The following is a 24,780-nucleotide window of genomic DNA, read 5'->3' on the forward strand; positions in this document are numbered from 1 at the left end:
TGGGAACTACCAACGGTTCCGAAGTCTATTCCAAGCAGAATCCAAGGAAAAAAAGTGGGAATTGTCCCGCAGCAATTCCCCCTTCCCAGCCAAGTTTTGGGAGGCAGCCGATCCTTAAAGAAGAAAAAAAAACAAAAAACGAAACAACAACAACCAACCAAACCAAACTCAGCCGGAGTCGGGAATTTGCACTTTCTTCTTGGCGGAATCGTCGGAATTTTGGGAATAGTTCGGGATGTGCCGCCTGATTTCCCGGCTGGACGAGGAGCAGGGAAAAGGAGCAGCCGTGCACTCGGCTCACTGAACGCAGGACGGGGCTGGAATTCCTCTGTCCACACCCCAAAATTCCGGAATTCCAGAGCGTTCCCGGCAAAAAGTTCGGCGGTGAAGGCAGAGAGAGAGAGAGGAGTCGCTGAGTCCTTTATTATTATTATTAATTTTTTTTTTGTGCTGGTGCCAAAAAAATTCCAAAACTAAATACTGGGGGGAAAAAAAAAAAAAAAAAATTAAGGAATTCTTCCCCCTTTTTTTTTATTTCCCCCTGCCAGCTTCCATGAAAAATCTGGGAGCCGACGGAGGCCGCGGTGACGGGGACGGATGAGGAGTGGTGGTGTCGCATCCTAGAAGAGCCTCGGGGCGTTCTCCAGCTGGGATTTAAAGCAGATTCCACGGAATTGTGGTAGAAAAAAAAACCAAACCAACAAAAAAATAAAAATAAAAATAGAAATAGAAAGGATGGCAGAGCCTGGCCAAGCTGTCCCTGGGGAATCATTTCCACGTGGCCGACTGTGGGATGGAGCGGGGCGGGATCATATCCAGCAGATACTCGCGCTGCCGGTCCACGGCCGAGGCCGATTTGTGCACGGCCAGAGCGGGGCTGACGAAGGGCAGGGCCCCACCTGCAGGGGAGAAAGGGAATTCCGGAATTAGGGAGATGTGGAATAGCTCGGGAATGAGGGGAAAGAATGAAAACATCCCATGGGAAAGGAAGATTTAAATATGGATTATCCTGCCGGGATTTAGTGCCAAAATCATCCCGATAACAGATTTGTGATCTCTGGAATTCTGGAATTGCTTGGGAATGAGGGGAAATAATGAAAAAAAAAGGCCAAATATTAATGGAAAAGTGGGATTTACATATGGATTATCCCAGTGGGATATGGCGCATTCAGGTTCCAAACCCATCCCAAAAAATGCGAAGATTTTGGATCAAAAATCAGGATTTGAGCTCACTAGAATGAAATTATGAAGTGATGGGTGAAGGTGTTGGGAATAGAATCCCAAGAAATCCATCAGGAAAATTCCCAACAAAATTTTCTTCCTGCCCTTTAAAATTCACACCAACTCTACTTTCCCAACAAGAAATCAACAAACAATTCTTCGCACCACCACACAAATCGATGAACTAACCAAAAATAAACCTCAAATTAACACCGCAACAAACTGATTTTTTTTTTTTCCCCACGATCCCAAAGAAAAGCAGTTTTTTGGGCTGCCATACCTGTGTTGATGGGATTTTTCTTCCAGGCTCCTGTGCTGCCCTTGCTGCCCGACCTCTCGGCGTGCTTTCCGGGCCGGCTGCCGAGGGCAGCGCTGGAAGAGGAGCTCTGAATTTTGGGAGAGGGGCTGAAGGCGTGCAGGACCCCTCGGGAAGCGCCAGCACCTCGGGACATCTGGCTGGAGCTCTGGGAAAAAAAAATAAAACCACAGGGACCGAAAAAAAAAAAAATCTGGGATAAAAAAATTCCAACGGGTTTTTGCGGTCAATAAAGATTTGGGGGTTTTTTGTTGGGTTTCTTTTTGGGGGGGCGATTTGCGGTTGTGGGATGAGGAATTAACTTTGGGATTGGATGATTTTTAGGACTGGATGATTTTTGGGATTGGATTATTTTTGGGGACTGAATTGGCTGATTTTTGGGACTGGATAATTTATGGGATTGGATGATCTTTGGGGGCTGGACAGGGTAATCTTTGGGAGTGGATGATCTTTGGGACTGATTTTTGTGACTGGATGATCTTTGGGATTGTCTGATTTGTGGCACTGGATGCTTTTTAGCACCCACCCTCAACCCAACCTGTGGGCCAAACTCCCCAAAGCCACAACTGAACCTTCGGGACATCTCCCAGCATTTTCCCGGTTTCTGGACGCCGTGGCCGTGCCGGGGTGGGGCCCTCACCTGCTTGAGCGCGTGGTGCTGCCCCACGGGCTCGGCCTTGGGCTGCCCAGGAGGAGCCGTTTGCTGCAGGATCCTCTGCTCGATCTCCTGCTCCTGCTGCAGGGCCTTGACGAAGGCGGCCTTGAGCCGGTTCGTGTGCTCGGCCTTCAGGGCCTTCTTCTGGTTGGAGGCCATGCAGGTCTCGCACATGATGGTGCCGTTCTTCTCCTCCCGCCAGCGGCACGTGAAGTCCGTGTGGCACTGGGCACACAGGTAGGGCTCGCGGCAGGACACGGCCACCGCCACCTTCCCTGAGGGACAAAAACCTGGGATTGGCCACTGCCACCTTCCCTGAGGGACAAAAACCTGGGATTGGCCACCAACACCTTCCCTGAGGGACAAAAACCTGGGATTGGCCACCAACACCTTCCCTGAGGGACAAAAACCTGGGATTGGCCACCAACACCTTCCCTGAGGGACAAAAACCTGGGATTGGCCACCAACACCTTCCCTGAGGGACAAAAACCTGGGATTGGCCACCAACACCTTCCCTGAGGGACAAAAACCTGGGACTGGCCACCAACACCTTCCCTGAGGGACAAACATGGCGGGTCAGCTCTAGTGTGGCCATCTGCGAAGGACAAACATGGCGGCTCAGCCTCAGTGCCACTTTCCCTGAGGGACAAACATGGCGGGTCAGCTCCAGCGTGGTTTCAATGATCCCTGCCAGGATTAAATGATCTCTGCTAGTTTTAAACCCTGCATTTCAGTAAAGTTTAAATTATTTCTGTCAAGTTTCAATGATGCCTGTAAAGGTTAAATGATTTCTGTAAAGTTTCAATGATTGCTGCCAGGTTTAAATGATCCCTGCCAATTTTAAATGACTCCTGTCAGATTTCCATAATTTCTGCCAGGTTTAAACTCTGCATTCCTGTCAGGTTTAAATGACCCCTGCCAGTTTTAAACGACCCCAGCCAGGTTTAAATGATCCCTGTCAGGTTTAAACCCTGCATTACTGAGAGGTTTAAACGACCCCTGCCAGTTTTAAACACTGCATTCCTGTCAGGTTTAAATTACTCCCGCCCGGTCTAAGCCTGGCTTTACCCGTGCCGTGCCCACCTTGGCTCTCCAGCAGGTTCTGCACCACCTCCTCCAGCCCCACCAGGTAGATGAACTCGTTGTTGGCGGCGCTGGGCAGGAAATTCATCTCGGGCGCGGGCGGCTTGGGCGGGGGGATCTCGAGCAGCGTCTTCTCCAGCTGCTTGCGCAGCGCCAGCTTGGCCGCGGCCTGGCGGCTGCCCGGGGCCTCGCCCGCGCCGCCCAGCGCCGGGGCCCCCCCGGGGACACTGCCAGCCTGGCCCGAGGCCACGGCCGAGCCCTTCAGGGACGTGGGGGACGCCTGCAGACAGAGATGGCATCACTGGGAATCGGGGAATGGGATCACTGGGATCACTGGGCATCGGGGAATGGGATCACTGGGATCACGGGGATCACTGGGATCACTGGGCATCGGGGAATGGGATCACTGGGATCACGGGGAATGGGATCACTGGGATCACGGGGATCACTGGGAATCGGGGAATGGGATCACTGGGATCACTGGGCATCGGGGAATGGGATCACTGGGATCACGGGGATCACTGGGAATCGGGGAATGGGATCACTGGGATCACGGGGATCACTGGGAATCGGGGAATGGGATCATTGGGATCACTGGGAAACAGGGAATGGGATCATTGGGATCACTGGGAATCGGGGAATGGGATCATTGGGATCACTGGGAATCGGGGAATGGGATCATTGGGATCACTGGGACCATTGGGATCACTGGGAATGGGATCACTGGGAATCAGGAGTCCCTGGTGCCACCCAGGGCTGTGGCACCCGCGGGGGCACTGCCAGCCTGGTCTGATGGCACCAGCCAGGCCCTGATTCCCATCCCTGCCAGCCCATTCCCGACAGGAATTCCCACTGGGAACGCTCACCTGGGGGATGTTGACGAGCAGGCTGGCGCTGGGCACGTTGGCCACGCGGATCAGGCCCTGCTGGATGATTCTCTGGCCCTGGATCTGCACCGAGGGCACGGAGGCGCGCGGGGCCAGCAGCAGCGGCGGCGGGCCCGTGCTCGAGTGCTGCCGGATCGTGTGGATTTGCTGGGAAAACGTGGAAAAGGGGCTTGGGAATCCAGGGAAACATGGGACTCAACGAGGTACAGAGGGGAAAAAAAAAAAGCCTGGAGCAACACCTGGAATGTTCTTCCCTTTCCCTCCAAAACCACAGGGTAAGAAATGCTCTGAGCATTCCAGCCCCAGATTCCCAAGTTTCTGAGTGGATTTGTTGGGAAAACACAGAAAATGGGATTGGGAATCTGTGGAAAATTGGGAATATCAACGAGACACAAATGCGAAGAAACCCCAGAATGGCACAAATTAACCCCCAAACTGCCAGAAAATCCTTTTTTTTTTTTTTTGAGTGAGAACACCAACCCCCCCTGGAATATTTGGGATATTTGACCCAACCAAGGGCAGTGGGGGGAGAATTCCCAGATTTTTTTTTAATTATTATTTTTTTCCTGGAATGGGAAAAGCTCACCTGGGCCCCTCGGACCAGGGGGGGCATCACGATCTGGGGGCTCTGCTGCGATCCCAGCTTGGCTGAGGCTGCCTGGCCCCCCCGGAGCAGAGGAGGGGGGATCCCCGAGCCGGGAATGCGGCTGGAGGAGGGCTGGAAAATCGGGAAAAATCCGGGAAAAGAGAGAGTCAGCACGGAGTGGGGGCATGAGGGAAAATGGGGGGGAAATGGGGGAAAAAATGGGGAAAAAAAAATGGGGGAAATGAGGGAAAAATGGGGAGAAAATGGGGGGAAGTGGAGAGAAAATGGGAAAAATGGGGGGAAAAGGAAAAAATGGGGGGAAAATGGGGAAAAAAGTGTTTGGAATGTTGTGAATGAGGAATGGAAACGTTGGGATTTGTGGACAGAAGGAAAACCTTGGGAAAAATCATGGATGAGGGAAAGGAAGGAGAAAAAATGAGGAAAAATTGGCAGAAATGGGGAAAAAAATCTTTGGGAATTGTGGGAAGGGGGACTGGAAATGTTGGGATTTGTGAAGGGAGAAGAAAAGCAGGGAGGAAAAGGGAGGAGGGAAGAAAAAATTGGGGAAAAATCCTGGAAGAGGAATGAGGAGAAAGGAAAAGCTTCAGGAAAAATCATGGAAGAGTAAAAGGAATCCCAGAAAGGAAAAAAAACTGGGAAAAAAATCCTGGAAGAGGGAAAGGAAAAGCAGGGAAAGGGAGGAGGGAAAAAAAAAAAAGAAAAAAACACTTTGGAAAAATCCTGGAAGAGGAATGAGGAAAGGAATGAGGAGAGAGGAGTTTGGAAAAGCTGCTGCCCAAGGATTCCTGGGATTCCAATCCTGAAATTGGGATATTCCCAATATTCCTAAAAAAATCCCAATCCTGGAATGTTCCCCCTTCCCAGGGTCTGGAATGCCAGGATTTGGGATGTTGGGAATTTCCATCCCATTCCCACACAATCACTCAGCTCCTCCCTCTGGAATTCCTGGACAATTCCAGAAAAATCCAATCCAGGTTAATTCATCCAAAATTCCATCGGAATTGCTGGGATAAATTTCCTTCCCTGAAATTGCCAGGATTTGGTTGAGGGATTTTTCCAACCCTGAATCCTGGGATTCCCTGAGCAAAAAAATTCCATTTTCACAGAAAAAATTCCATAATTCTCTGAACTCTTCCGGAGAAAATCCTGGGATTTCCTCACAGAAAATCCTGGGATTCCCTGAGCAATTCCTGAGGGAATCCTGGGATTCCCTGACAAAAAATCCACCAGAAATTCCCTCCCAGAGAACCCCATGATTCCTTCAAGGAAATCCCTCAGCAATTCCAGAAAATCCTGGGATTCGCTCAGCAATTCCAGAGAGAATTCCTTGATTCCCTAACAAAACATCCAGGAATTCCCTCATAAAAAAATCCATGAATTCCCTCACAGAGAATCCCGGGATTCCCTCACCAATCCCAGCCAGAATTCCCAAGGAATTCCAAAGGAATCCCTGGGATCACCAAGCCCAGCTGGAAAACACCCCCTGAGAAATCCCATTCCCACTTTTCCCCTTTTATTCTTAAAAAAAAAAAAAAAAAAAAAAAAAAAAAGTGGGAGCTGGGCAATCCTGGCAGCTTTTCCCGGGATTTTTTTTCCCGGAATTTTTCTGGGATTTTTCCAGGATTTTTCCCGGGATTTTTCCCGGCTCCCACTGACCTGGAGGGAAGTTTTCCCAGCGGGAAGAGCCTGAGGACCCCGCACCAAGGGCGGGGGCGTGGCCGCAGCGCTTCCAGAGGGAGCCGAGGAAAGCTGGAAAAGGAAAAAAAAGTGGGAAAAGAGCAGAGGGAAGAGGTGAGGAAAAGTGGGAATACAGAGAGAGAGGGGGGAGGAAAATCCGGGATGGGCACGGAAATCCTGGGGGAAAATCCTGGGGGAATCCTCGGGATTGGATTCAGCTCCTCCTGGGTTTGCAGGTGGGAAGGGAATTGGGATTAGAGGGGAAATCCTCGGGAATTTGGGGGAAAATCCTTGGGGATTCACAGGAAAATCCTTGGGAATTTGGCAAATAGTGGGAAAATCCTCAGGAATTTGGGGATTTGGGAATTAGTGGGAAAGTCCTTGGGGGTTGACAGGAAAATTCTTGGGAATTTAGGAAGTAGTGGGAAAATCCTCAGGAATTTGGGATTCAGTGGGAAAATCCTTGGGAATTAGCAGGAAAATCCTCGAGAAATTGGGAATTAGTGGGAAAATCCTCAGGGACTAGAAGGAAAATCCTTGGGAATTTGGGACCTCAGCATTTCCAGAATTCCAGCAGGAAAAAGAAAAAAAATAAAATTTGAGGAAAATCTTTGGGATGTTCAGAAATTCAGGAGAAATTCCTGCCCTGCTCTGGGCATTCCCAGCTCATTCCTCATTCCAGGAATTCTGGGAATTCCGAGAGTTCTGTTCCCAGCAGGGTTCAGGGATGTTCAGGTTTAATCCTGGAGCCCTTGGAATTCCGGGAAAATGCAGGAAAGGGGAGGAGGTGAAAAATCCTGGGAAAGGGTTAAAAAATCCTGTGAAAATGCTTTAAAAATTACCAGAATTGAGTAAAAAAAAATCCCAGGAAAGGGCTTTAAAAAATCCAGGAAAAGGCTTAAAAATCCCAGGAAAAAAAAAGGCTTGAAAAATTCCATGAAAAGGGCTAAAAACTCCCAGGAAAAAAATCTAAAAATATCCCCTCAAAAATTTTTTAAAATCTCAGAAAAAAAAACTTAAAACATCCTAGAAAAAAAGAGCAAAAAATCCAGGGAAAAAATCTAAAAACAATTCCTCCCCCCAAATATTTTAAAAGCCCCCAAAAAATTTAAAAATAAAAAAAAAAATCTTAAGAAATCCCAGAAAAAAAAGCTAAAAATCCAGGAAAAATTATAAAAAATATCCCCCCAAAAAATCTAAAATTTTTTTTTAAAAATCTAAAAAAAAATCCTGAAAAAAATCTTTAAAAATCCCCCAAAAAATCTAAAAAAGCCCCCCAAACCATCTTAAAAAATAAAATAAAATTTTAAAAAAAATTAAAAAAAAAAATCTCTGGAAAAGGACAGAGCAGGGAGTTGAGAATCCCGGGATGGAAGGGTTGGAAAATTGGGGATTTGGGGATTTCCCACCTTGGGGGCCGGGCTCTCCTTCTGGCTCTGGCTCTGGCGCAGTTTCTTCAGCAGCACCAGCTTGGCCTCCTCCAGCCTCAGCTCCTCCTGCAGCTGCTTGATCAGGCGCTCCCGCTGCTCCGGGCTCCGCTGGGAACGGGGCAAACACGGGAAAATCACCAGGGAAAACGGGGAAAACACCAGGGGAAAACGGGGAAAACACCAGGGAAAACGGGGAAAATCACCAGGGAAAACGGGGGAAACATCAGGAGAAAACGGGGAAAACATCAGGGGAAAACGGGGAAAACATCAGGGGAAAACGGTAAAAATGGGAAAAACATCAGGGGAAAAACAGGGAAAATATGAGGGGAAAAACATAAGGGAAATCCGGGGAAATCCAGAAAAATCCAAGAAAATCCGGGAAAAACACATGGGGAGGAAAGGAGAGAGACAGATCCCAGATTTTCCCATCCAATCCTGGATTTTTCCCATTGGACTCAGCAGGAGAGCCTCAGGTCCAGGACAATGACAATCCCAGATTTTTCCCAACCCAATCCCAGATTTTTCCCAACCCAATCCCGGGTTTTTCCATCCCAGTCTCGGATTTCCCACTGGACTCACCAGGAGCGCCTTGAATCTGGGACAATCCTGGGATTTTCCAACTCAATCCTGGTTGTTTTTCTGACCCAATCCCAGGATTTTCCCAGCCCAATCCCGGATTTTTCCCGTGTTTCTCACCAGCAGGGCCTCGGATCCGGGCTCCGGGAGGGGGATCCGGGACAATCCGTTCACGCGGGGGCTCGAGGGCTCGTTGTCCGACAGCACGATCACATCCGGGGAGGGAACGCGGCGATCCCGGTCCCGGTCCCGGTCCCGGCGGGAATCCCTGCGGGACAGGGACACACCGGGATCAGCACAGCCGGGAACGGACCGGGAACGAACCGGGAATGAACCGGGAACGGACCGGGAATGAACCGGGAACGAACCGGGAATGGACCGGGAACGGACCGGGAATGGACCGGGAATGGACCAGGAACGGACCGGGAATGGACCGGGAACGGACCGGGAATGGACCGGGAATGAACCGGGAACGAACCGGGAATGGACCGGGAACGGACCGGGAATGGACCGGGAATGGACCGGGAATGGACCGGGAATGGACCGGGAATGGACCGGGAATGGACCGGGAACGGATCAGGAAAGAACCCGGAATGGACCTGGAATGAACCAGGAATGGATCGGAAATGGACCAGGAATGGACTGGGAAAGAACCCGGAACGGATCGGGAATGAACTGGGAATGGGCTGGGAATCAGCACAGCCCGAGTTCTGCACTTCCAGTGCTTTTCCAGCCCTTTCCCCATCTGTTTTCCAGTTCCTTTTCCTAGCACTTTTCCATCCCCTTCTCTGGCCCTTTTTCCAACCCTTTTTCCAAAGTTTTTTCTCTTTTCCAAGGTTTTCCCAGTCCTTTTCCAAGATTTTTCCAGCCCTTTCCAGCCCCTTTTACAACCCCTTTTCCTAGGCTTTTCCTGCCTTTTTCCCAGCCCCTTTTCCCGATGCTCTTCCATCCCTTTCCCAATCCTTTTCCAGCCACCCAGGGAATTCCAGGGCTGGGAAAAGGGCCCAGGGCAGGAACTTCAGGAAAATTCCAAAGGGTTGGGAATGTCCTCTAGAGGGCACAGCAAGCCAGGGAATCCCCAAATTCAGGGAAACTCCAAATCCAGAGAATCCCCAAATCCAGGGATTTCCCTCTGGAATTGGCACAGCTGGAGCATTCCCAGCTTTTTTCCTGGAGCTGGAAAATTGGGATGGGCTGGGTCGGGATAATGAGCTGGGAACTCATTCCTCACACCCAAACTCCTTTTCCTGCTGGAATTCCAGCAATTCCATCCAAGGAAATTCAGCTGGGATGGGTTTGGATCAGCAGGAATCACCCCTGGAATGGGAGCAGCTTTCCCACCTAAAACATTCCCGGGATTCTCCTCCCAATTTTTCCACAATTCCAAAGGGAAAAACCAGGAATGTGACAGCAGAACTTCCCAAAAACTCAACTCCAGCTCTATCCCAATAAAAGCCGGGATGAGAAGGGATCCAAAGCCTTTCCCACCTCCCGGAATTCCCGGAACTCCATGGAATCCTCACCCTTTGGATGTGCTCATATCCACGGGCTCATCCCCGGCCGGCAGCTCCACTTTGATGGTGGCTTTGACTTCCCCACTTTTCAGCATTCCCGGGATTTTCCCGGCCCCAGGATCTGCTTTGATTTTCATTTCCCCCTCGGAGCTGAGGTCGGATCCCAGAATTCCTTTGTCCATCCTGAGTTTTTTATTTTCCGGCTCCGACTCCCGCTCCAGGGCTCGCTTCTGGCTGCGGGTGCGGCATGAGTCCTCGCTCATGGTGAGGGCCTGGCACGGAGGGGAGGCCACGAAAGGGTTAAACAACACCGGGAATGGCGGGGGGGAATCCTGGGAAAATACCCCCGGAAAAGGGGGAACAAATCCCACGTAAGTTTTGGGGAGCTGTGGGAAAACGGAGGCACCAAAGGGTTAAAATTCCCGGGAAAGGGGAGACAGCAAAGGGTTAAAAAGTGCTGGGAAAGGAGGGGAAAAGATCCCGGGAAAGGGTTAAAAATATTGGGAATGGCAGGGGAAAAATCCGGGAAAAATATACCAAGAAAGAAGGGGGAATCAGTGGGAAAAAGGAGGAATCCAAAAGGTTAAAAATCCCGGGAACGGGGAGACATCAAAGGGTTAAAAAATGCTGGGAAAGGGGGGGGGGGGGGAATCTTGGGAAACGGAGACACGAAGGGGTTAAAATTCCCGGGATTTTGTGACCAAATCCCTTTGGTTCCAGAGGGACAAAGTCCGAGAAAACTTTGGGAAAAGCAACTCAGGAAAGGGTGGGAAAATCCGGGAAAAGGAGGGGGAAAATCCCGGAAAAGAGATGGGAAAAAAATGGGAAAGGGGTTTGGAAAAAGGATGGAAAAGAGAAAGAAAAATCCTGGAAAAATTCTGGAAAAGGGAAGGGAAAAGGGAGGGGGAAGGGGCTGGAAAATCCCTGGGAAAGAGATGGAAAAGGGAGGGGAAAAATCCTGGAAAAGGGATGGGAAAAGGGAGGGGAAAGTCCTGAAAATGGGATGGAAAAACTTGGGAAAAAGAACTGGAAAAAAAAACTGGAAAAGAGATGGAAAAAGCTTGAAAACTCCTTGGAAAAGGGGCTGGAAAAAGTATGGAAAAGTCCTGGAAAAGGGATGGAAAAGGACAGGAAAAATTCTGGAAAAGGGGCTGGGAAATCCCTGGAAAATTCCTGGAAAAGGGAATTCCCATTGTTTTTCCTTTCCCAGGAGAATCCCAGCCCATCCCAGCACCCAGGGCAGGAAAAAAAGAGGGAAAAAATTCCTCAGAAATCCCAGGAAAAACTTGGCAAAGCAGGATTTTAAGAATTTTTCCAGGTGTTATTCCAGGAACGGGGTTGGATTCGGAGGGAAATTCCCAAATAAAATTAAAATTCCAATAAAAGTCCAATGGAAAAAGGAGAAACTTGGGGCTGCAAAATTCCATCTTTTCCCACATCCTGGAATTCCTCTCCCGAGTTTTTCCCACCCAGCCCCAGGAATTTTGGGAGCCAAAAATTCCAAACAACCAAAATTCAGGAAAAGAAAATTCCCAGAGGTGGAAAATTGGGATTCAAACACTTCCAAGGCTCCTCAGGGAATATTTTCCATGGATTTCTGGGTACCCCGGCCTCGGATCATCCCAAAATTCCTGGGAATTCATTTTTCTGGGATTTTTTTTTTTTTCCCATCAGAACTCAGAAATCCTGGCATTTCCCAGGAAAGTCCACGGGAATTCCCGGCTTTCTTGGATGTGTCAATCCCAGAAAAAAACTCCAAATTTTCTTTGGGAATTCAGCGCCAATCCCACATTTTTCCATCCCAAAATTCGGGATAACAACAGGTGGAAAAGCGGGATCATCCCCTTTGGGGAAAAAACCCCGATCCCGGTTTTTCCGGAATTTTGGGATGGGAATTCCCAGGAAAGGAGAGAGGGGGGGTTGGGGGAGGGGAGGGGAATTCCCGGATCCCGCAGGGATTCCCGGTTCCGGCATTCCAAGGGTTAAGCGCTGCCATTTCCGCGCCATTCCCGAGAAATCTCCGGGAACAAAATGGCAGCGCTTAACCCTTGGAATGCCGGGCCGGGGCTCGGGAATTCCCGCCGGGAATCCCGGGATGCTTCCGCTTTTCCAGCGGGAATTTCTCCAGGAATTTCCCCTCCCCTCCCCCCCCCCCGCCCCGATCCCACCGGGATTTTTACCCCGATTTTCCCCACAAATTTCCATAGGAGTCATTCCCGGGATTCCTTTGATTCCCGAGATTCCCACCGGGAATTTATTCACCTTCCCGCCCCTCCCCCATTCCCACCGGAATTTATCCCGATTTTCCAAAAATTCCAGGGAGTCATTTCCACACTGAGAATTCCCTGAAATTCCCCCAAATTCCCGGGATTCCTTTGATTCCCACCGGGATTTATCCTGATTTTCCTGTGAGTGATTCCCGAGCTGGGAATTCCCAGAATTCCCAGAGGGTCCCAAATTCCTTGGGAATTATCCCGAGGCTCCTCCAGCTCTGGGAAAAATTTGGGATAAAATCCCTGGAGCAGCTCCAGGAATTCCAGGAATTTTTATCCAAGGGAAAGGAAATTTTTTGGGGGGAATTCCCACAGGAATTTGGGGAAAATTATCCTGAAAATTCCTGATCCTGGAAATTTGGAGCTCCAAAGGCTCTGGAATATCGGGGAAGGAGAATCCCAAAATTCCACTGGAGCTGGAAAAATCCATGGGGGAATTCCTGGAATTTCTGTGGAATTCCAGGTGAATTTTCCCTGGGGAGAGCTGGAATTCTGGGAGGAATTTGTGGCATTTTATGGGAATTCTGGGAATTCTCTGGATCATTGGAAAACTGGATCAAAGCCACGAAAATTCCTTAAAAATTCCGGTTTTCCCGCGGGAATTTTTCCCAAATTATTCCCAGCTGGAATATTCAGGACTTTTTTTTTTTTTTTTTTTTTTTTTTTGGATGCAGAGGAGGAAATCCGGGAGCAGAATTCCCAACTTTTCCTGGGATTTTCCAAGCGAATTCTCCCATTATCGATTAATCATTAATTAATAATTAATAATTATTTCTCTATTATTGATTTTCCATTCCAAATTCCTCCTTTAATGAGAAAAAAATTCCAAGCTTTATTTGTTGGGAAGTGACAGAAACATTCCCGGATTAATTTAAATATCCATGGATTCATTTGAATATTCCCGAATAAATTTGAATCTTAATGAGGGATCCCAATTAATTTCCCTATTAATTCCCAATCCTAGCGGCTTTTCCATGGGAATGGGGAAATTCCAAGGTGGGAATTCCTTGGAATTCCCAAAATTCCCACCGAGAATTCCATCCCCAATGGGATAATCCCAGAAAAAAGCAGCAGGAAAATCGGAATTCCCAAGGAATTTTTTTTTCTTTCTCCACGGAAATTCCTGATTTTTTAATGAAGGATTTCTGGGAATTCCGGAGCGGCGGAATCCAGGGATAATCCCGGGAATTTCCCAGAATTCCCTGGGACAGGTGTGACCAGAACAGGTGAGGGGAAAACCTGAACAGGTGAGAGCGGATCAGGACAGGAAGACCCTGCACAGGTGAGCACTGACACAGGTGAGAACCTACACAAATCAACACCTGGGACAGGTGAGACCCTGCACAGGTGAGCACAGAGGAACACCTGCACAGGTGAGAGGAGAACTGACACAGGTGAGAGCTGACACAGGTGAGGACCTGCAGGGGACAGGGAACACCTGCCCAGGTGAGAGCTGACGCAGGTGACTCCTCCCATGGGGAGCACCTGCACAGGTGAGCAGTGACACAGGTGAGGGGAGAACTGACAGGTGAGATCTGCACAGGTGAGACAGGGACAGGTGAGCCCTGCCCAGGTGGGAGCTCGGCCCCGGCTCCTCACGGAGCTCCAAACCCTTCCCGAATCCCAGACCCCAAATCCCAAAATTCCCAAAAATCCCAAACCCCAAAAATCTCAAATCCCAAAAATCCTCAAATCCCCAAAATCCTCAAATCCCAAATCCCAAAAATCCCCAACCCCAAAATTCCCCAGTCCCATTCCAGGCACTGCAGGAGATTCCCGGCAGGAATTCCAGGAGTTTGGGATCCTCTGGAATTTTCCAATCCCTTGGAAAATCCGGGAGATTTTTGGGAAAGATCCTCTTGGAGCTCCTCTCCAGCTTTTCCAGGATAAAATTCCCAAATCCCAAATCCCAGGCCAGGAATTCCAGCCCGTGCCGCGGCAGAGATTCCTGATCCCATAGAATTCCATGAAATTCCCGGGAATTCCCGGCTCTCACCTGTCAGGGAAGGTCATGGGGTCCCGCCAGGATGAGCCCGAGCCGAGATCTGCGGGGAGAGAGAGAGCTGAGAAATCCTGGAATTCCAACATTCCCAGGAAAAATCCCTGGAATTCCGACATTCCCAAATTCCAACATTCCTGAGGGGAAAATCCCGGATGGATCAACGCAGCCCCCTCCCCACCTGGAGCCGGGAAAATCCTGGGATTTGGGAATGCTGGCACTGACTGGAATTTGGGAATCCCAAAACGACGGCACCGCTGTGAAAGTCGGGAATCCTGAGCGGGAATTGGGATAAAAACACAAATTCCAATAAAAATATGGGATTGTTCCGCCTGTTCCAGCAGAATTCCTGGCAGAATTCCCGGGAAAAAAAAAGGATCCTGCAGGATCTGGAGATTCTCAAGTCTTCCCATGGATCAGGGAGCCTGAGATTCCCAAAAAATTCCTTCCTGGATGAGCCAGGAGCATTCCCAAGATCCCAGGGATGGCTCTTCCCGAATTTTCCCAAGGAATTCCCGAGGTTTGTATCCAAGCAGGATCCAGAGTTTGATCCTTTCCCACATTCCAAAAGTTGGGATTTTCACCTGGATCCAGCCCATGGAATTCCCAGATTTCTCTTCACTCCCAGTTTCCATCCACGGAATTCCCAGATTTCCTTTCATTCCCAGTTTCCATCCATGCAATTCCCAGATTTCCTTTCATTCCTGGTTTTTCTGGACCCAGAGCCCTCAGCCATTCCCGGGATTTTCCGGCTGCTCCGGCCCCGTGATCCCAGGAATTCCAGCAGGAATTAACGGAGCTCACCCAGAGCTGTTCGTGGTTAAGAGGATCTGGGAACATCCCAGAAAATCCTTTGGAATTTGGAGCCGCCCCGGCTGCTTTTCCTGGGAAGCTCCGAGGGAGAGCTGGAATTCCTTGGATTTCACTGGGAAATCGTGGAATTCTGGAATTCCAGCTGTGTTAAGGCTCGGGATTCTCAGGAAGGAGCTCCTGGTTGGATCAGGAGTGGGAAAATCCTGGAATAGTTTGGGATCCGTGGGAGAAAATGGAGATGGAGCAGCTAGGAATTCCTGGGAGTGTCCAAAGCCAGGCTGGAAAAACCTGGAATAATGGGAATATCCCTGGCTGATCCCAGAGCTCCTTCCCACCCCCAAAGCATCCCAGAATTCCATGAATCCATGTCCGGCCTTGGAATTCCATCAGCAACATCCCTGTTTTGGATCTGGAATTTTGGGATTCTAAACATTCCCAAAACTTCCCAACTTCCAGCATTCCCAACTTCCAGCCCTTTTCCTGCTGATCCCAGGCAGATTCCAGCTCCTCTCCCAAAATCCAAGGCCTCTTCCAGCCCTTTTCCCAAAATCCCAGGCTGATCCCAGGCCAATTCCAGCCCCTCTTCCATTGATTCCTGGCAGATCCAGTCCTCTTCCCAAAATCCCAGGTTGATCCCAGCCCTTTTCCCAAAATCCAAGGGCATTTCCAGGTCCCTTCCCATTGATCCATGGCCACGTCCAGCTCCTGTCCCAAAATCCACAGCAGATTCCAGCCCCATTCCTGCTGATCCATGGCCCCTTCCAGCTCCTTTCCTTAAATCCCTGGCAGATCTGGCCCCTTCCCACTGATCCCAGGCAGATTCCTGCTCCTCTCCCAAAATCCCTGACAGATCCAGCCCCTTTCCCCAAATCCCAGGCCGATCCCAGCCCTTTCCCGCTGATCCCAGGCCAATTCCAGGCGCTGCCATCCCGGATTCCCAAAGGCCCCTCCGCTGTCACTTCCTGTGACTCTCTCAGCTCCAGCCCCGCTTCCCGACAGGATGGAGCCATCCCGAAACCCAGAGCTGGAACTGGGAATATTCCGGGATTTGGGATAGCCAGGGGTGAATCCATGAGCTCGGGGAATTCCATCCCGGGAATGGGGGAGCATCCCGGACAAGCCAAAGGAAAAATGAGTGGTGGGGTGAGAAAATTGGGGAAAATCACAGAAAATCAGGCAGGAACGCTCGGGAAAAGCCGGGATGTGAATCCCAATCCCATATCCCGGCAGGATCCAATGCCGAGAGAGCCATTCCCGGCTGGAATTCCCGAAATCCCCGGGTTCCGTTTGCCCACTGCGTGCTGTGCGGGGCTGGGCTGGCTGGGATTGTCCCGCATCCCCCGGGATCCCCCCGGGCAGCACATCCCGGTGCTGATCCCAATCCCAAAGCCTGATCCCAATCCCAAATCCTGATCCCAGTCCCGGGCAGCGCATCCCGGTCCTTTTCCCGGTCCTGATCCCCAATCCCGACCCTGGGCAGCACATCCCAGTCCCAATCCTGGTCCTGATCCCGGGCAGCACATCCTGGTGTTGATCCCGATCCCGGTGCTGATTCTGGTCCAAATCCTGGTGCCGATCCGGGTGCCCATCCCGATCCCGGGCAGCACATCCTGGTGCTGATCCCAGTCCAAATGCTGGTCCCGATCCGGGCAGTGCATCCCGGTGCTGATCCCAATTCTGATCCCCGGTGCCCATCCCAGTCCCAATCCCGGTGCTCATCCTGATCCCAGTCCCGATCCCGGGCAGCGCATCCCAGCACTGATCCCGGTGCCGATCCCGGTGCCGATCCCGGTGCCCCGGGGCGCAGGAAGGGCGGCCGGGGACTCTTATTGTGACACGGCCCCGGCCCGGCCCGGCCGCACGGCCCGGCCGCGGCCACCGCGGGGCTCCGGCACCGGGGGGCACCGGGGGGGCACCGGGCACGGCGACACCGCCCGGGATCGCGCCTTCGGACGGCGGGGATTGACCTGGGGAGGCTCCGAGCGACCGGGGGGGTGACCAGGGGGTGACCACCGGGTGACCGGGGGGGTCCCCGTGCCCGGGGAGACCGGGGGGCAGCGGCACCGGGGGGGTACCGGAGGTGGGGGACACGGGATGGGGGCGATGGCGGGTTTGGACAGCGGGGACCGGCCTGGAGAGGCTCGGGGTGACCGGGAGGTGACCGGGGGGTGACCGGGGGGTGACCACCGGGTGACCGGGGTGGGTTCGGGGGGGTCACCGTGTCCCCCCCGTGTCCCCGACCCGGAACACCGGGGGTGGGAGAGGGGGGCAGCGGGCACGGAGCGCTCGGGGCGGCGGCGGCGGCGGAGGAGGAAGAGGAGGAGGAGGAGGAGAAGGAGGAGGAAGAGGAGGAAGAGGAAGCAGCCCGGCGGAAAGCCCGCAGCAACTTTCCCAAACAAAAGCCGGCGGCGCCCCGGGGCGCTGGGCGGGCGGCGGAGCTGGGGGTTCCGGGGGGAGGACGAGCCCCGGGATCCCGGGGTACTCCCGGTGCCACCGGCTCGGGGCTCAGGGCGGCCGGAGCCGCGGCCAGCGGGACTTTGCACTTTCCGGGCTCCCCGCACGGCCGGGAAATGCCGCAAGTTCAGCGGCAGCTCTCCCGCACGCTGAGCTCCGCTCTCCCCAAACGCCGGCGGTCCCGTTGCTCCGGTACCGGAGGCAATGAACACCGGCAGAACTTTTACCGGGAGAAGTCGGCGGGCGCTGCTCCACTCGCTCCGCGCCGAGCCCGGCCCGCGGTGCCGGCTGTCCCCGCGCTGTGCCCGCCGCTGTCCCCGCGCTGTCCCCGCCGCCGCCGGCCCGGTGCCGGCGGGGTTTTGCCGGTGGCCGCCGTGGCTCCCCGCCGGTGCCGATAATGCGCTCCTCACACATGGAGGGAGTCGCGGCGCTACCGGCGGAGCATGCGCGGGGCGGGGCGGCCGGGCGGCGGGGCCGGCGGAGGGGACAGCGTGGGGACAGCGGTGAGACAGCAGCGAGACAGCGTGGGGACAGCGGGGGACAATGAGGGGCAGCGAGGTGACCGCACCGGCTCCGCAGCGGGCCCGGGCCCCTCACGGCGCCGCGGCCGCCGCCGCTTCCGGGCGCGGCGCGGGGGGAACCGCGTTTGTGTCGCGGGCCGCCATTGGCCGAAGGGGTCGCGCGGATGATGTGAGGAGGGCGTTGATTGGCCGGAGCAGCGGGCGGGGGGCGCGCGGGCAGCGCCGCGCGGGGAGAGGCCACGTGGAGAGAGGGGACACAGAGAGAGAGAGGGGACACAGAGAGAGAGAGAGGGGACACAGAGAGAGAGAGAGGGGACACAGAGAGAGAGAGAGGGGACACAGAGAGAGAGGGGACACAGAGAGAGAGAGAGGGGACACAGAGAGAGAGAGGGGACACAGAGAGAGAGAGAGGGGACACAGAGAGAGAGGGGACACAGAGAGAGAGGGGACACAGAGAGAGAGAGGGGACACAGAGAGGGGGGGGGGACACAGAGAGAGAGGGGGGACACAGAGAGAGAGAGAGGGGACACAGAGAGAGAGAGGGGACACAGAGAGAGAGGGGACACAGAGAGAGAGAGAGGGGACACAGAGAGAGAGAGGGGGGGACACAGAGAGAGAGAGGGGGGGACACAGAGAGAGAGAGGGGACACAGAGAGAGAGAGAGGGGACACAGAGAGAGAGAGAGGGGACACAGAGAGAGAGAGGGGACACAGAGAGAGAGAGAGGGGACACAGAGAGAGAGGGGACACAGAGAGAGAGGGGGACACAGAGAGAGAGAGGGGACACAGAGAGGGGGGGGGACACAGAGAGAGAGGGGGGACACAGAGAGAGAGAGAGGGGACACAGAGAGAGAGGGGGGGGACACAGAGAGAGAGGGGGGGGGGACACAGGGAGGTGACAGAGGGGGGACAGCGAGGTGACAGCAGCAGTGTCCGGTGGAGGAGGCGCGGAGCGGCCGCGGGAGGCACCGGGGCATGGGCAGGGCACGGCTCCCATCCCAAAAATCCCCCGATCCCAAAAATCCCCCGATCCCCAGAAAAGCCCCGCAGCCTCGGGAAAGCCGCTCCGAGCAGCCCAAGGATGAGGAGAACCCCCCGGCCTCAAAATCCTCCCGGAGAATTCCCCCCAAATCCCAGGAAATTCCCCCCAAATCCCGGCAGAACCCCCCTAAAATCGTGGGGAATTTTCCCTAAATCCTGGCAATTCTCCCCAAAACTCGGCAAATCCCACCCTGCCCAAGTCCCAGAAAATTGTCCCCAAATCCTGGCGAATTCCTCCCAAATCCCAGCAAATTCCCCAAAAACCTCAGCAGATATCCCCAGATCCCCCCCAAAAATCCCAGCAAATTCCTCCTAAATCCCAGAAAATTCCTCCCCAAATCAGGATTTTGGGAAAAGACTTTTCCAGAGAAGTTTTGCCAGAGTCGGATCCAAAAATCCCCAATTTCAATTCTTTTACTCCAAATTAACATCAGAAGGAATTCGGAGCTGTTATTAATAATTATTAATTATTAATCATTAATTATTCCCAGATCCCTGCTGTGCTTTTCCAGCTCATTCCTGTTTTTCCCTCACTCTCCTGTTGTCCCAGTCCAGAAAGCATTCCCTAAAATCCCCAAATTCCTGGAATTTGGAAGGGGCAGCAGGGAAGGTGGAATCCAGGCAGGATCAGGAATCCCAAATATTCCTGCAGGGGGGAACACGGGGATGATCCCAGGGAAAATTCCATGGATTTCACCCCAAAACTTGGAAAATCCTATGGAAAAATCCCATGGGTGCCATCCCAAAGCTGGAAAATCCAATGGATATCACCCTAAATCTGGAAAATTCCATGGATATCACACAAAACTTGGGAAAACGCTGTGGATGCCATCCCAAAACTGGAAAAATCCAATGGATACCATTCCAAACTGGAAAAAAATCCATGGATATCAACCAAAACGGGGAAAATCCAAAGGATATTATCCCAAACTGGGAAAATTCCAATGGATTCCATCCCAAAGCAGGAAAATCCAATGGAAACCATCCCAAAACTGGAAAAAATCCAATGGATATCAGTGAAAACTTGGAAAAATCCAATGGATTCCATCCCAAAACATGGAAAAATCCCATGGATATAATCCCAAAACTGGAAAAATCCCATGGATATAATAAAGGGAATGGATTTGGGATGGGAATTCCAGGACGCAGGGAATGGATTTAAACTGGAAAAAAAGGGAATTTGGGAATCTCTGGGATGGAATTCCCAGAGAAGCTGTGGCTGGGTGTGGGGTGGGATTGGGTGATCCCTCAGCTCCTTCCATCCCAAAATTCCATGAATAAATTCCCTCCATGCCTGTTCTCCATGGACTCCCCAAATTCCAGCTGGAAATCCTGGGATGGGAAGAGATCCTGAAGGTCAGGGACACCCAAATCCCATCCCAACCCCACCCAAATCCTTGGATTTTGGGTCTCCATCCCGAAATTTAACCCCTCTTCCCATCCCCATGGAAACTGGGATGGGTAATTCCCAATAAAATTTATCCCAAGGAAAAATGGGCTGAATTTGGGGGATTTTATCCCAAATTTTCCAAATTTTATTTCTTTATTTTCCAATTTTATCCCAAATTTTCCCAGCTCCAGCCCCAACCTGGACAAGCTGGGTCCTGCAATCCCCTCTGGAATTCCTGCTGGCAGGAAATGGGAATTTTCCAAGGATTTTTGGGGGATTTTTTTTTTGGAGCACAGAATGGGAATTTCAGCTCCATTTTATTCCATGGAAAGGGCAGCTCCAGCAGGGCTGGCCTGGAGTTGGGATTTGTCTTGAAACTCCTAAAAAAAGTTATTTTTTCCAGCTTTTTTTGGCAGGGGAAAAAAGATAAATCCAAATTTTGAGAGCTGACTGCCTGCTAAAAACTGGGATTTTTTCCCCTAAAAAAACCATGGATTTTGCTTCCCAAAACTCCATTTCCCTCTCCCAAACTGAAAAATTCCACACTTTTCCATGGCATTTCCCACTGCCTTGGACACAGCAAATCCCAATTCTCAAATTTTTAAGGAGTTTTAATTAAAACGAAGTAATTTTTCCTTAAGTTTAAGTTATAACAGAAGGGTTTTTTTCCCCTATTTTCCCATTGGGAGTTTGCTCCTGGATCAAAATTTGGGAATTAATCCCTCCTAAATCCTTCAATTTTCCCAACAGCGTCTCTAAAAAAAAAAAAAATCCTCAAATTGGATTTCCCCCCCCCCCAAAAAAGGGGAAAGGGAAAAAAAAGGGAAAATTCAGAATGAACTGGATTTTTGCAACCCCTGAAATCCCAAAAAAGGGGGTGGGGCAGAGGGAGAATGGGGGGAATTAAAAGGAATTTTCTGGTCCTGATGCTGGCACTTGGAATTGCAAATTCCCGAGGGATGCAGCTCTGTTTTAGGGCCTGGGATTTGGGATGGAGCACCAGGATTTGGGATGGAGCACCAAAATTTGGGATTGGCTCTGGGATTTGGGATGGAGCCCTGGGATTCACACAGACCCTTGAGATTTGGGATGGATGCCCAAAATTTGGGATGGACGCTTGGGATTTCACACAGATCCCTGGGATTCACCACAGATTCACTGCAGAATCCCAGGATTTGGGATGGACCCCTGGGATCTGGGGCTTTTGGGACAATCCCTGGAGTTCTGCCTCAACCCCTGAGGTTTTCCAGCAGATCCCTGGGTTTTGGGGCAGACCCTCAGATTTTTGAGGAACAGACTCCCAGTTTTCCAGCAGATTTTTGGATTATCCTGCAGAACCCAGATTTTTGCTCCAGACCCCCAGGTTTTCCAGCAGAATCCCAGGATTTGGGGCAAACCCTCAGGATTTCCTGCAGAGCCTCGAGTTTTGGCAAAAATCCCTGGATTTGGGGACAGGGATTTGCCCCAAGCCCCTGGGTTTTCCTGCAGAGCTCCGAATTTTCCAAGTTTTGGGGCAAACCCCCTGGGTTTTCCAGCAGAGCCTCAGATTTTGGGACAGACCCCCGGATTTTCCAGAAGACCCTCGAGTTTTCCAACAGAGCCCCAAGTTTCTGTGCCACCCGTGAAGTTTTTCAGGGCATCCCCAGCTTCCCCTTCAGCCCCTCAGTTTTCCCCCAAATCCCTCAGCTTTTCTCAAACCCCTCAGCATTTGCTGCACTCCTCACTTTCCCCAAACCCCTCACTTTTATCCCCAATTCCCACTTTTCCCCCAAACCCTTCAGCATTTCCTGCACTCCTGTTTCCCCCAAACTTTTCACTTTTATCCCCAAACCCATTAGCATTTCCTGCACCCCTCACTTTTCCCCCAAACCCCTCACTTTTTCCCTGCATCCTCAGTTCTCCCCAAACCCTTCAGCATTTCCTGCACTCCTCTTTTCCCAAAACCCTTCACTTTCCCCCAATCCCCTCAGCATTTCCTGCACTCCTCCGTTTCCCCCTCACCCTCAGCATTTCCCTCACTCTCTCCCCCTCACCCTCGCTTTCCTTTTCCCCGCACAGCCCCGCGTTTCCCCGCTCTCCGTGCACCAAAACTTTCCGCGCTGTTTCCGGAGCGCGGCCGCGGGCCCGTCCCGGCGCGGGGGGACCCCGGAGCCGCCCGGGGCTCCCTCAGCGCTCCCCGCCCGGCCTCGCCAGCCCCGAGCCGTGGCCTGGTGGTCCTCGGTGGCCCTGGTGGTGGCCCGGTCCCCTCCCCCACTCCCCTCCCCCGCCTTCCCAAGGCTCTGGCACCAATAATCCGCCTTTGCTGACATGCTCTGGTGGCTGTGCCTATCGGGCAACTCCCAGGATGCACTCCCGCTCCTCCCTGGCACCCCCTCACCCGTGCCCACCCTCCCCTCGGACTTCCCAGCCTTTGCTTTTTTTTTTTGCTTTTTTTTTTTATTACCTCCACCCCCCCCCTCCGCCGTCCCTTCACGCACCCGGCCGCACTTTCATCCCCCCCCCGAACCCCCCTGGCGCTTTCGCGCTCTCGCTCACCCCAATTCCCCGCGTCCCTCACGGGCTTCCCGCTCGCCATGGCCGGGTTTTCCCCGCTCCCTTCTCCCCTCACAAACCAACCCCCCCCATAACCCCGGATCTCCGGCCCTGGCGCTCTCCCCCCCCTCCATTGCCCCAAACCCGGAGCCCCCCTCAGGGGGAAGGGGGTGTGTGTGGGGGGGGGGGTGTCCCCTTGTCCCCGTTCCCCCCAGGGGGGGTTTGTGAGGCGCGGGTGTCACTCACTGTCCGGAGCCCCCTCGGAGCCGCCTCCTCCTCCTCCTCAGCGGGGCCCGGCCCGGACTGGGGCCGTGGGGGGAGGGGAGGCGGCTCCCTCAGGTGGCCACTGACAGGAGGGGGGGGCGGGGGGGCTGCGCGCGCAGGGGGACCCGCCCCCCCCCCCCCACTCTCCGTCCCCCCCCCATCCTCCCGCCCCTCTCCCCCCCTCCCCCTCCCTGCCCTGCCCTCTCCCCCCCCTCCCCTCCGCTGTGCCCCCCCCTCCCCTCTCGCCCCCCCCAGGGACCCCCCCCGTTGCCGGGCAGATTTGGGACACCCTCGCGCCCGGCCACGCCCCCTGCCCAGGCTTGGGGCGCTGCGTTGGGTGGGTTTTTTTAATCTTTAAACTAATGATTGACAGCGGCGGTGCCCAATAAAAATATGGGTTGGCTGCCCTGCAGCCAATCAGCGCGAAGAGTCAGTAGTAGCGCCGCCCACGTAGTAAGCGGTGAGGGTAAAGGCGCGGTTTATTGCTCGATTGACGGGCCCATTGACCAATCAGCAGCGCGTCCCCGTGGTGCGCGCCTCGCCTCTGCTGTGTGGGCGGGGTGAGGCGTGGTTTGCCCTTGATTGATGGGTAAAATATCGAATAAGAGACAGCGTGCGCCCAACGGGAGCCAATGAAAGCGCGGCCCGGCTGGGCGAGGCGGGGCGTGGGCGGGGCCGGGCCCGGCTCCTCCCGCCGGTTGCCCCGGGGCCGGGCCGCGCTGGCTCCGCCCGGGGCCGGCTGAGGTGATGGCGGCCCGGGGAGGGGCCGGGCCCCGCCGCCCTTATCCGCCCGCGCAGGCCGCGCTGGGGCCGCAGATAGGGAGGGCCGGCGGGAGGAAGCGGGGGAGGCACCGGGGGCCTGGCGGAGCCGGTTCTGCGGGCGGGGCTGCGGCTGGGCCGGGGGAGGGCCGGGACTCGCGGCAGAGCCGGACGGGACCGAGGTCAGGGGAGAACAGCACCGGGATGGGCCGGGAGCGGGACCGGGGGAAACAGCACCGGGATGGGCCGGGAGCGGGACCGGGGGAAACAGCACCGGGATGGGCCGGGAGCGGGACCGGGGGAAACAGCACCGGGATCGGCCGGGAGCGGGACCGGGGGAAACAGCACCGGGATCGGCCGGATCGGGACTGGGGCAGGGCCCGGTACCGGAGCAGGGACAGGGCCCGGTACCGCGGGAGCAGCCGGTGCCGGGGGCAGGGATGAGGTCCCGGTGCCGGTTCGGTGACTCAGGGGCTGATCTGGGTCGGAGCTGCCCGGTCCGGTCCGGTCCGGTCCGGTCCGGCTGCTCCTGCTGGAACCGTTCCCGGCGGGATTTGGGATCATTCCTGCATGGATTTAATCCTTTGGGATCATTCCCATTAGGATTTAATCCCACGGGTTTGGATTTCCCTTTCCCCCAAGTTTTCCGTGTGAATGAATTAATTCCATTTTCTTGGAATTTTAAAGGCAAAGCTGCTGGAAAATCTGGGAGCAAAAGGAGGAATTTTCCATGGAAATGAAACAAGAGTCAAATCCATGAAAAACAATT

At 53.4% G+C, this 24,780-nt stretch overlaps 2 protein-coding genes across 8 annotated transcripts; both read right to left on the minus strand.

Moving 5' to 3' along the window:
- Nucleotides 1–761: 761 nt before the first annotated feature.
- GATAD2A (GATA zinc finger domain containing 2A) lies at nucleotides 762–23,313 on the minus strand. Of its 7 annotated transcripts, none has more exons than XM_088179265.1 (12): nucleotides 23,235–23,313; nucleotides 14,236–14,284; nucleotides 9,976–10,238; nucleotides 8,573–8,720; nucleotides 7,856–7,984; nucleotides 6,426–6,518; nucleotides 4,749–4,880; nucleotides 4,142–4,309; nucleotides 3,276–3,555; nucleotides 2,178–2,467; nucleotides 1,502–1,685; nucleotides 762–899 (listed from the first exon to the last, which is right to left on the minus strand). In XM_088179265.1, the coding sequence occupies exons 3-12, from the start codon at nucleotides 10,227–10,229 to the stop codon at nucleotides 769–771; spliced, it is 1,809 nt and encodes a 602-aa protein (XP_088035391.1). In that variant the 5' UTR covers nucleotides 10,230–10,238; nucleotides 14,236–14,284; nucleotides 23,235–23,313; the 3' UTR covers nucleotides 762–768. The 7 variants fall into 7 exon arrangements, with proteins under 7 accessions (XP_088035391.1, XP_088035393.1, XP_088035395.1 ...); XM_088179267.1 differs by having other exon boundaries at nucleotides 9,976–10,298; nucleotides 23,235–23,304; XM_088179269.1 differs by lacking the exon at nucleotides 23,235–23,313 and adding an exon at nucleotides 17,733–17,923 and having other exon boundaries at nucleotides 9,976–10,298.
- On the minus strand, nucleotides 16,213–17,919 carry LOC148221174 (uncharacterized). Its single transcript, XM_088179261.1, has 2 exons — nucleotides 17,733–17,919; nucleotides 16,213–17,628 (listed from the first exon to the last, which is right to left on the minus strand). The coding sequence occupies exons 1-2, from the start codon at nucleotides 17,917–17,919 to the stop codon at nucleotides 16,214–16,216; spliced, it is 1,602 nt and encodes a 533-aa protein (XP_088035387.1). The 3' UTR covers nucleotide 16,213.
- Nucleotides 23,314–24,780: the final 1,467 nt, after the last annotated feature.

The sequence above is a fragment of the Sturnus vulgaris genome, chromosome 26 (assembly GCF_052056855.1).
Source record: "Sturnus vulgaris isolate bStuVul1 chromosome 26, bStuVul1.hap1, whole genome shotgun sequence".
In the NCBI taxonomy this organism is placed as follows: Eukaryota; Metazoa; Chordata; class Aves; order Passeriformes; family Sturnidae; genus Sturnus; species Sturnus vulgaris.

Coding starts and splice junctions, on each gene's coding strand:
- GATAD2A (XM_088179265.1), bottom strand. CDS start 10,229: ATGAGCGAGGACTCATGCCGCACCCGCAGCCAGAAGCGAGCCCTGGAG. Junction 1,686..2,177: donor AGCACCACGCGCTCAAGCAG/GTGAGGGCCCCA, acceptor TTTTTTTCCCAG/AGCTCCAGCCAGATGTCCCG. Junction 900..1,501: donor GAAAAATCCCATCAACACAG/GTATGGCAGCCC, acceptor TCTCCCCTGCAG/GTGGGGCCCTGCCCTTCGTC.
- LOC148221174 (XM_088179261.1), bottom strand. CDS start 17,919: ATGTGTGAGGAGCGCATTATCGGCACCGGCGGGGAGCCACGGCGGCCA. Junction 17,629..17,732: donor GCGCCCGCCGACTTCTCCCG/GTAAAAGTTCTG, acceptor GCCGCTGAACTT/GCGGCATTTCCCGGCCGTGC.